At 33.0% G+C, this 12,393-nt stretch overlaps 1 protein-coding gene across 1 annotated transcript in view; it reads right to left on the reverse strand.

Moving 5' to 3' along the window:
- RBL1 (RB transcriptional corepressor like 1) overlaps positions 1-12,393 on the reverse strand; it is a 53,095-nt gene that overhangs the window by 4,416 nt on the left and 36,286 nt on the right. Inside the window, exons 16-19 of the mRNA XM_074292671.1 lie at positions 6,845-7,062; positions 5,330-5,506; positions 3,775-3,846; positions 338-425 (exon numbers count right to left, since the gene is read on the reverse strand). Coding sequence (XP_074148772.1) covers positions 338-425; positions 3,775-3,846; positions 5,330-5,506; positions 6,845-7,062 — 555 coding nt within the window. The remainder of the gene's footprint in view (positions 1-337; positions 426-3,774; positions 3,847-5,329; positions 5,507-6,844; positions 7,063-12,393) is intronic.

The following is a 12,393-nucleotide window of genomic DNA, read 5'->3' on the forward strand; positions in this document are numbered from 1 at the left end:
GTATCTTTCTGTAATATTTTACAAATTCAGTATGACTGGAAAGGAGGTAAATCACAAGTACAGAAGCCAACCACATATCATCAATGGTTGAAATTTCATTGCTTTGTTTCAAGTCAGCTTGGAGGAGTTGGCTATCCTAAACTTATCTATAACCCATAACTAGAGGGATGAATGTGTGTGTACAACAATGATGAAAAATAGAAACCTTTCGACTAGTATATAGCATATCCACAGTACTTTTAATTCTCATCTATCCCAGATATCCTTAAATCTTTTGGTAACCAGCAATGTGTACTCCCGTACATTAGAGAATAGCCAATCAAATTTGATTACTTACCACAATCCATCATTTCAGTATCTTTTACATTTTTATCATATGGGCCAACTTCTCTTGGAATTCTTTTCAACAGAACACTTCTATAAACCTGTAATTGAAAGGAGAAAAAAGATTACTGCAGTTACAAAAACTGATATAGCTTACCAAACACCAAAATGAAGAAGGCAAAATAACTAATCAAGAGGAATTTACTGAATATTTCAAAATATTCAATATAATATTGATACAATGATTTTCCTTCTTTTCTTTTCAAAGATACGTTTGAACAATATTGCTAGAAAAAAGTTATAGTCTAATTCTTTAAAACCTAAGATGAGGCATATCCAACTAGGAAATAGATAAACAAGCTGGAAGAATAGCAATCAAATACCAAATATTTAAAATAGCAAATAAAGACAAAAAATATGGAAAGACATATTAATACAAAAAGAAGCAGAATGAGAAAAACATAGACAATGATTTACATGTTAAAAAAAACTTTTAAAGTATATATACATAAAAAAGAGATTGGATGACACAAAATCAACCAGTCACTGAATGACTTTGACAAAGTACAGATGTGCTTTAGAATAGTGTTTTAATGTTTTGTAAAATAAAATTCATTATTATTTTAACTCTTTAAAAACGTTTTGAATTCCAAATTCTCTTTCTTCCCCATTGAGAAAGAAATGTGTTATCAATTATACATGTGAAATCCTATAAAACCTTTCCATATTAATCACAGTATAAAGAAAAAGCAAGAAAAATAAAGTGGAAAAAAATCATGCTTCAATAAGCTCTCACACCAATTCTCTCACTGGAGGTAGATAGTATTTTTCATCGTAAATCCTTTGGAATGATTAATAGTTGATCATTGTATAATATTGCTGTTATAGTAGACAGTGCTCTCCTGGTTTTACTCACTTCATTTTGCATCAGTTTATATAAAAATCTTCCCACATTTTTCTAAAACTATTATTTCTAATAGCACAACAATATTCCATCACAGTCATACACCACAACTTGTTCAGCCATTTCCCAACTGATGGGTATCTCCTCAATTACCAATTCCTCGTACCACATGAAGAATTGATATAAATATTTTTATACAAACTACATCTTTTTCCTTATCTTTGGGATACAGCTCTAGTAATGGTATTGCTGGGTCAAAGAGTATGCAGAGTTTTATAGCCTTTGAGCATAGTTCTAAATTGCACTACAGAATTAGATCAATTCAGGCAGCTAGGCACAGTGGATAGAGCATCAGTCAGGATGACCTGAGTTCAAATCTGGTCTCAAACACTTAACACTTCCTAGCTGTGTAACTCTGGGCAAGTCACTTAACCCCAATTGCCTCAGCAAAAAAAAAAAAAAAAAAAAAAAAAAGAATTAGACCAATTCACAATTCCACCATTTCCTCCAACATTTGTCATTTTACTTTTCTGCCATGTTGGCCAATCTAAAAGGTATGAGGTGGTACACTAGACTTGCTTTAATTTGCATTTCTCTGATCAATAGTGGCTTGGAGCATTTTTTGATATGACTAGAGAGAACTTTGATTTCTTCTTCTAAAAATTACCTATTTATATCCTTTGACAATTTATCAACTAAGGAATGACTTTTATTTTTACAAATTCATCTCAATTCTCTATGTATTTGAGAAGTAAGGCCTTTCTCAGAGAAACTTTCTGTAAAATTTCTACTCCTTCAGTTTCCTGCTTTCCTTCTCATCTTGAATGCATTGGTTTTTATTTAAGCAAAACTCCAATTTAATGTAATCAAACTTACCCATTTTACTTCTCATGAACTTTCCTGTCTCTTATTTAGTCATAACTTCTTTCTTTATCCATGGATCTAACAGGAAAAGTTTCCATACTCCCCTAATTTGCTTATGACATCACCCTTTATGTCTAAATCATATATTCATTTTGAGGTTATTTTGGTATACAGTGTGAGATGTTAGTCTATATACTTAAAGTTTCTGCCCAATCACTTTCTGGTTTTCTCAACAATTTTTGTTAAAAAAAGTTCTTGTCTCAAAAGTTTGGATTTTTGGTTTTATCAAACATCAGTACTGTTTATTGTATATCTAATCTATTCCATTAATCCACTCTACTTCTTAGTACTAGATTGTTTTCATCATAACCCCTTTGTAATACGGCCTAAAATGTTTCCTTAATATTTTAAAATGACAATTCCTTTAATATTCTTAACCTTTTGTTTATTGAGATAAATTTTCTTATTATTTTTTTCTAGCTCTATAAAATAATTTTTCAGTAGTCTGATTGTTATAGCACTAAGTAAATTAATTTAGGCAGAATTGTCATTTTTATTATTTTTCTGACTACCCAAAAGCAATATTTCTCCAGTTGTTTAGATTGGAAAAATCTGTCTTTATTTGTATGAAGAGTATTGTGTAATTATGTTAATTTTTTTGGTTGTTACTGAAGATTTTGTTGATTTGGGTTAGCTGAGAAGGAATTCTTGGTGGGAGCCTCTGTCTTTGAATATGAAGCCTGAATGAAATACCTTTCTGTCTCTGAATCACATGAGATCATATTGAGAGTGATAAAGAATTTCAAACAAAGTGTCAAAATAAATCTCTCTCTGATAAGAAGCAAGATCATTTTCATATTGGATATTTTAAAAAATTATAACTTAAAAAAATTTTATGTTTATTTGAGCAAAAAGTTTTATATAATATATCACATCTTCCAATATAACATTTCAAGAAATGTTTAGTTTCCATCTTGACTAGCCAAACAACAGGACTCTAAAGTGAAGGGTAAGAAAGTTTAATTTATGTTAATATCACTATCAAATTGTCACTCAATTTGAAAGTTTTCAACACTTTAGCACTAATAAAAAGCATCAGAATGGAAGTCAAAAAACTTGAATTGTAGTGTCACTATAGCTAGCTGCTTGATGTAGGATGAGTCACTTCTATAAAATGAGCAGGTTGAAAGAGATTAATTCTAATGTCTGAAAACTCTGACTAATATCAAGACATTTTAGTAACTTTCTAAAACCTTACAGATATAAACCCTCACTTATAAATGGGACAGAACTATAGGAACAGATTTTCTGGTTTCTTGCTTCGAACTGTAGCTATCCTTTCATTACAATATTTTGTCTCTTCAATTTAATATTACCCAATAAACCAAATAAATCCAATTTAAAAATCCAATAAACTAAAGTACATTGCCATGTATAAATAGAATTATGTCTTTTGTTAAGTGCCAGGAGAAATTTTTTAATGAGACTTTTGGGTTTTTTTGGTGAGTCAATTGGGTTAAGTGAGTTGGCTAGGGTCACAACAACACTGAACTCAGGTTCTTCTCACTTCAGGGCTGGTACTCTATCCCACTGCACCATCTAGTTGCCCCAGGAAATCCATTTAAGAAAAAGCTAGTACATTTCTTGTCAAAAAAGAAAACGAAAACAGTGTTTTTACTCACATGACTATTTGCTTGGGGCTGATTCCTATAACTTTTCATTATGTCTTGAAAAGTTCTTTCTTCTTTTGTTACCTAAGAAAAACAAAATTACATTTCTCAACAATTATTGAAAAAATGAGTATGACTAAAAACTAAATAAGTATTTAAACTAATCATCCATAAAAGCTTTAACTTTAAGAACAATGAACAATTTAATCTTGAAATCTATATGGACCACCACCACCAACAAAGCAGAGGTAAATTTACTATCCCTTGAATGAATAAAAGTCTTCATGGATTTGAAAGAACACAAGGCCTCTGGTGATAACTCTACTGTTTAAGTTTTTGTTCTATCAATTTTAAGCACTTAAAAAAAAATAAACTAAGTATACATCAAAACTTAGACTATATCTCAGTGTTTAAACAATATTTTCTATATCAGGATTTAGCATCTATAAGTTCAAATAGCCTACTGATATTTTGATGCATATAGAACAGCAACTGTAAGTGTTTCAATGCTTATAAAAGAAAAAGGAATAGCTGGCTCAAAGGGAGAAAAACAGACTGATGTTCAGAAAATAAATCCTTTCTATATAATGAGGTTTTATAATGCATACTCAAATTACCCTTCCCTTCAATAACACTGGAAAATATCATTAAAGTTATTTTCCTTCATGAACAGTTAGAAGTGCTTTTATGTGTATATTGATTTATTTTCTAGATAACAAGAATAATTTAATCAGTCCACATGGATGCCTACTATGCAGTGAATTAGACAGTGTGGGTGACTGACAGTGGTCATTACACTAAAAAAGTTTACAATAGAATGCCATAATGAATATTTTACTAAAACATATGAGAAAAGTTCAATTCCTATAAATCTATTTCACTCTACAAATTTATTTCATTTCAACCAACCATGGCAACAATGAAATATCATTTTAAGTTATAGTCACATTTTATAGGGGTTAACCTTTGTAGCTACTAATTAGAAGGCTAAGGCCACTTTGCACAAAAAAGAGAATAACATGTTAACATCAGGAAGAACAGTAATTCATTCAAAGGTGTGAAATGGATAGAAAATTAGATTACTATTATTACTATAACCCAGATATGTAACTAGGTTAAAAAATTTTTTTAATTAAATTCCCCCTGGGCTGGGGTTAAGTGACTTGCCCAGGGTCACACAGCTAGGAAGTGTTAAGTGTCTGAGACCAGATTTGAACTCGGGTCCTCCTGAATTCAGGGCTGGTGCTCTATCCACTGCGTCACCTAGCTGGCCCCAATTAAAAATCTTTTAATTAACAAGCCTTTGTTTTTTTCTCTCACCTCCCTCTTTCCCTTCCACAAGAGTGGCTATTCTAACTATGTGGAGAAAATGATACTTCTGGATTCTTGAATAGAACAAGGGAAATAAAGATAGCAATAAATTATATTCACTACTTTCCCAACAAAGATGAGAATCATTTAGTCTATTAAGAGAACAACTAATGCAGGATCAAGTTTTATAGATTAAAGTGATACCTAAAGTGAAGTCAATATGGATAAAAACTACTTTTCCAAACCAATATATTACCTTTGCCATAATGTAAAAAGCACACAGGAGAAGCTGATCCAAATGTCTGTCTTTCATTAGATCAAAGCAATGCACTAATGTGAACTCAAAACATGTCCATATCTTCCTTCTCAAATCATTGGAAATGTCTAGTTTTAAGCACAAATCACGTAAACGTACACTTGCCAAATGATAGACCTAAGATGAAATAAGGCAAAATATATTAAGCACAAATCCAAGCAAATCTCTTTTTTTCTAAAAATAAGTGTTATTGATGTTTTTTTTAAATATGATATTCATTTCTGCAAATAACATCTCAATCTTCTATTGCAATGTTTTCTTTTGAAACAAAAAAATTGGTTATGCACTACACAACATAATAAGCAAGTCTGATACATTCCATAGCCATAGTCTTGTTTACCCAAAAGATAAAGGGCCATAATTCATCATTTCAATTACTGAATATTCAAGTTAAGTGATTTTTTTTTTATGCCCTAATATGTGGTTAATTTTTATGTAGGTACTATGTATCACCGAGAAAAAGGTATATTCCTTTCTATCTCCATTCAATTTTCTCCAAAGATCTAACCTACTTAATTTTTAAAAAATTCTATTCACCTCCTTAAGTTAAGTGATTCTTGAACACATATAGTTAACAAATATGTGCAGGGCAATGTGAGCATCCACATAAGATGAAAAGGGTCAAAATGTCTGATTACACTCAGAATATTATAAAATTAAAGATACTTAAAATAATGAAGTGTCATTCTGAAAAAGGATGACATGTAATTATGACAAGAATTCAATATATAGAAAGTAATTTACTCATATTAACTCTAAGAACTAAGTAATTCAAACATTGTTATCTGGTTTGGATGGCCCCAACTTTTGAAATACAGAACAAAAATAATAACACTAAAAAAAAAAAAAAAAAAAAAAAAAAAAAAAAGGAAGAAGAAGAAAATGTTAGATAAAGGAGGATTAAAAAAAAAATTTACTTTATTTGATGTGGAGAAGCTAAAGACAATACTCTTTAAATGATTAAGATGTTTATCAGCTGACCCTTACTTAGAGTAGCAAACTTTAGGAGTTAAACTGTAATGTACTGAGATAAACGATAAAGGAAATTTTTAAGAGCTGTGATTAAGTGCTGAAACAGATTGCCAAAGGGAAATGGTCCCTTGAAAGTTTTAAGAATAGGGAACTCATCTAGTTGAGAGATGGATTAAACAACTACTTAAGGTCCCCTTCAGCTCTAGAATACTACACAAAAATATTTTTTTTGGCTAAAAACCCATATAAGCTGCTTAATATGGCCACACTCATAGCAAATGATAAAGGCAGCCTTTTATGGTTAAGTAAAAATAATAAACCAAAAGAAGTCAATTAAGGGAATGACTACTTGAGAATTACAGAGGTTGAACCATGATTCATTAGGAATTTATTTTGGGTCTGCCATACTTATTTATTCTATGAGTTCTTATTCTCTCCAAATGTACTGAATTAGTTCTTTGAATGTGTTTGGGAAACATTTACCTTCCTATAAAACAATGCCAGGGATCCAGTTCTTTTTGGTCGGCTTACTCCTGCCTGCTGCATTTCTAGAGATTTTGTTGCATGGGTCTGTTTTGGAGAAGTACAACTTAATGACTGAGCAGTAATCGGTATTTGCACAGGGCTGTCCACACTAGTTTGCTCACTTGAATTCACAGGCATAGGTATTACTGTGATCCCTCCTGCATCAGTAGCAATACCTAGAAAACAAAAGGACAAGTTCTCAATTTTGGAAATAAACTATATATGTAATAACATACATACATGAAAAATGATATGCAGGAAAAATAAGTGACTTATTTAGTGTCACAAAGCTAATTAGTGACAAAGCTATAAAACAATTTAACAATTATTCTGTAAAAAATTTTCAGATTATCATTCAGGTGCTGCATCTACCATACCATGCTATTTACTGAGTAAACTTGATCAACTTGTGGCCTGTAGAAATAGTAAGGAGCACCGTGATTTCCTCACAGAATTATCAAGATGGAAGGGACTTGGGAGATCTAGTCCATTCCCAAATGAAGGGAAGAAATAATAATTTTCACAAAATCAACAATAAATTGTTATATAACCTCCACCTGAATATCTCCTGAAACAGCTCATCTCATCTCATTTTCATTGCAAGATAAAAAAGAATGACTTCATGTGATCAATGGGATATTATCAATTTGAAAATATACTCCAAGAAATATTATCTACCTTACAAAAAATTTATGGAAAAGGTGAAGACAATATAAATTATTTTGAAGTTCTCGTCTACCTATATCATTCAGGTATTTCGGAAGATACACACATACAGATTAAAGACAATAACAGATCAAGATAAAACTGTGACCTTAAAATTATATATTAACAAGTATCAGTTCCGAACAGCAGTAATGTCAAACTTAAAGGAAAACTACTGTACCACCCAGCTGCCCATAAATCTTTGTGGTGGAGCAAATCTATCTTAATGAAAGCTTAGTAAACAATGCAGCTAATGACCTACAGATCATCCATGAAATCAAAGAACTAAAAGATTTCAAATGTGATGGAAAGACTATTGGGATTCATTATTTTCAGATGTTCCTCACATATTTTACAAACACTTTTAATGAATTCCTTTATTCCTTTATAATTAATACAAACTCTTCCTTCCAGCCTGCTGGTGTGTTGTGCCAATTAAATAGTGTGAGATTCCTGCAAACAAGCTAAGTTCTTCAGTTCTTTTTTTTTTTTTTTTTTTTTTTTTTGCTCCCTTTGTATTGGTAGCCAAGACTTGCTTCTTTTTCTTCTTTTAATAATAGTTTTTTATTTTTTCAAATACATGCAAAGATAGTTTTCAACATTCACTCTTGCAAAACCTTGTGTTCCAAATTATTTTCCCTCCCTCCTCCCTATTCCCTCCCTTAGATAGCAAGCAATCCAATATAGGTTAAACTTGTACAATTCGAAAATTCATCATGATGCTCAAGAAAGATCAAAAGGTAGATAAAAAACACAAGAAAGAAAAAAATTAAGCAAACAAGCAACTACTACAACAAAAAAAGGGTGAAAATATTAAACTTTGATCCACATTCAATCTCCATAGTTCTCTGGATACAGATAGCTCTTTTCATCACAAGTCTGTTGTTATTGCAAGGTTTATTTCTGTAATTCTAGCACCAACTGGATTTTACCTTCTACTAAACTATATGAACTTGAAGCTTATAATTGGTAAGCTAAAGAAGTATCAATCTATGAGCCACCTGGCCTCTCAGACCATGAGTAAAGGGAATCTATATTTAACAATGTTTTTAGGCTAAAGAGACACAAGACTAACAGTTTTTCTTAAACTTTTTCTTTTTTATGCTTGATAACAAAAGCTATACTTCCATCTTCAAGCTGAATCAGGTCTTTTTTTACTTGGTAAGGCATCAATAACCCAAAGAAGAATATGATCAAGCTACAATGATTGTGGGTACCTTCCAGATAAGGTTATGGACAAGAGATGTGCCTAATGAAAGGGTGGGAGTGAAAAAATTGTAATGCTGGAGGAACTGAGGCAAGATAGAGATTAGAGTTTTTAATGTTTTATTTGGATTTCTGAGAGGGAGAGATTGTACTGGGGGCATGATGCCCTCAGGGCTGAAGTCCAAAGCATCCAGCAGAGAATGTGACATATTCTCAATGACATATTTATACACAGTAGCTAAACAAAGGCAGGGAGGTGGAGTCCAAACTCTGGTGAGCAGGAATCTCCAGGCAAGAACCATCTATCTGGTTCTGACAGATTGGGGGGGGGGGGTGTACAGGGAGAATAGAACCATAAATTCTAACAAACTGGGAGTTAAAGAGGTATCCAGCTTAGAGCCAGAAAATCTGGACTCTCCCTTATCTTGAGTTTACACATTGACAATTTACAAATTTAGAGTAAATAGCCCTGAGTTATATCAGTCTTAATGATCCAAAAGGGGGGTTTGCAACTAAGGGGATTGAGACAGGTCCATTAGGGAAATTGAGGCAGGACAATAAAAGAGAACTGTGGCACAACAAAATAAGGGGTATAAATAATGATTCCTGATACTCCTATCATTCCCTAGAATCCCTTGCCTTTAAAATTTTATGGATATAGTTAAAAAGGTGATACTTTTTTTCCTCACGTTTTTTATTTCTTAATAAAACAGGTTATAGTCCTGAGTATACTATATAAGTGTGTACACATACGGTATATATTGACTAAAATATATTACATTAAAAATCTTGATGAATATTCTCATTTTAAGATGAAGGAGAATGTTTTGCTAAAACTACTCAGAATGCTCAACTAAGAAAAAATAAGAAGCAAATTTATAGAATCTTTTAGGGTTAATATCATAGAAGACAAAAACATTTTTTTCACAATCTACTTTTTCCCTAATAGAAAACCAGATAGTACATGCCTCTTAATTGTGGGGGGAATATTTGCTCTGGAGTCTGAGGAGCTTGGATTTATCCAAGCTCTGTTCTTCACAGTTTATGTGAGCACAGTTAAATCTACCAATAACCTCACAGAACCTCTGCCGACTCTTTTGTGAAAAAAGATATGGGGGGGAAGGGAGGATTCTCAGAAGATGGCCAAAAATAGAACAAGTTTGTGCCTCAGAATGAACACAGACTGATGAACACAGACTGGTGAAAAATCAAGAAGACTTGGGATAGAACAGAGGTCCTCGAAACACAATCAGAAAAGATCTGAAGACAGACCCCAGGCTGGGGATTAACCAATCAGATATGCAAATACCTCGGGGTTAGTTCCACAGAAACTCCAAGTGGGGAGTCCTAGAGTGGGGAGCCTTAAGCAGGAACTAAATTGCAGAAACTTTCACTCAGAAACTCTACACCAGTAGTGGAGTCAGGCTCCGGAAGAAAAGTGAAGCTCAGCTGATTGGTAACACCAGGCCTAATTGGTGCTTGTAGGAGGGTGGAGTTCTTGGTTTGGGGTTCCTGGTCAGAGGGAAGAGCTGAAGGGAAGTTTGAGGCACTATCTCCCACCCCACAATTAGAAGTGTTCCCACTAAAACCTCTTATTTTTTAAAAAAATGAATTAGCGAAGAAGAAAGAACCCCACCATTGAAATATATTATGGGAACAGGGAAGACCAGGGTTCATCTTCAGAGGAAGATACTTTAGTAAAAAAAAAAAAAAAAAAAAAAAAAAAGATTCTACCCCAAAGAGTACAGTGAAATGGTTCCCAATCCAGACAGAATTTATAGAACTCAAAAAAGAATTTAAAAGTCAAATGAGAAACACTAAGGGAAAACTAAAGAACAAAAACAAAAACAAAACCCATCCAAGATAAACTAGATTATGGAATTTTTTCCCCCCCTGAGGCTGGGGTTAAGTGACTTGCCCAGGATCACACAGCTAGGAAGTGTTAAGTGTGAGACCAGATTTCAACTCGGGTCCTCCTGAATTCAGGGCTGGTGCTCTATTCACTGCCCCACCTAGCTGCCCCCTACACTAGAAGATTATGAAGAAAGAGCTAACCAATTAGAAAAGGAAGTACAGAGTCTCAAAGATGAAAATAATTCTTTGAGGACAAAATAGTCAATAACTTTAATAATCTAGTGTTTGATAAAGCCAAAGACCCCAGCTTTTGGGATAAGAACTCACTATTTGATAAAAACTGCTGGGAAAATTGGAAATTATATATGACAGAAATTAGGCATTGACCCACATTTAACACCATACACCAAGATAAGGTCAAAATGGGTTCATGACCTAGGCATAAAGAATGAGATTCTAAATAAATTAGAACATAGGATAGTTTATCTCTCAGACCTGTGGAAGAGGAAGGAATTTATGATCAAAGAAGAACTAGAGAACATTATTGATCACAAAATAGAAAATTTGGATTATATCACATTGAAAAGTTTTTGTACAAACAAAACTAATACAGACAAGATTAGAAGAGAAACAATAAACAGGGAAAATATTTTTACATTCAAAGGTTTTGATAAAGGCCTCATTTCCAAAATATATAGAGAATTGACTCTAATATATAAGAAATCAACCATTCTCTAATTGATAAATGGTCAAAGGATATGAACAGACAATTTTCAGATGAAGAAATTGAAACTATTTCTAGCCATATGAAAAGATGCTCCAAGTTATTATTAATCAGAGAAATGCAAATTAAGACAACTCTGAGATACCACTACATACCTGTCAGATTGGCTAAAATGACAGGGAAAGATAATGGAGAATGTTGGAGGGGATGTGGGAAAACTGGGCCACTGATACATTGTTGGTGGAATTGTGAATACATCCAGCCATTCTGGAGAACGATTTGGAACTATACTTATAGAGTTATCAAACTGTACATATCCTGTGATACAGCAGTGTTACTACTGGGCTTATATCCCAAAGAAATCTTAAAGAAGGGAAAGGGACCTGTATGTGCAAGAATGTTTACGGCAGCTCTCTTTGTAGTGGCCAGAAACTGGAAACTGAGTGGATGTCCATCAACTGGAGAATGGCTGAATAAATTGTGATATATGAATATTATGGAATAATATTGTTCTGTAAGAAATGACCAACAGGATGATTTCAGAAAGGCCTGAAGAGACTTACATGAACTGATACTGAGTGAAATGAGCAGGACCAGGAGATCATTATATACTTGAACTACAATACTATATGATGATCAATTCTGATGGACGTGGCTCTCTTCAGTAATGACATGAACCAAATCAGTTCCAATAGAGCAGTAATGAACTGAACCAGCTACACCCAGTGAAAGAACTCTGGGAAATGAGTATGAACCACTTCATAGAAACCCCAATCCCTCTATTTTTGTCTGCCTGCATTTTTGATTTCCTTCACAGGTTAATTGTACACTATTTCAAAGTCCAATTCTTTTTGTATAGTAAAATAACTGTATGGACATGTGTACATATATTGCATCTAACTTATATTTTAACATATTTAACATATATTGGTCAATCTGCCATCTGGGGGAGGGGGAGGAAAAGAGGGGGAAAATTGGAGCCAAAGGTTTTGCAATTGTCAATGCTGAAAAATTATCC

Source organism: Sminthopsis crassicaudata, chromosome 2 (genome assembly GCF_048593235.1).
Source record: "Sminthopsis crassicaudata isolate SCR6 chromosome 2, ASM4859323v1, whole genome shotgun sequence".
In the NCBI taxonomy this organism is placed as follows: Eukaryota; Metazoa; Chordata; class Mammalia; order Dasyuromorphia; family Dasyuridae; genus Sminthopsis; species Sminthopsis crassicaudata.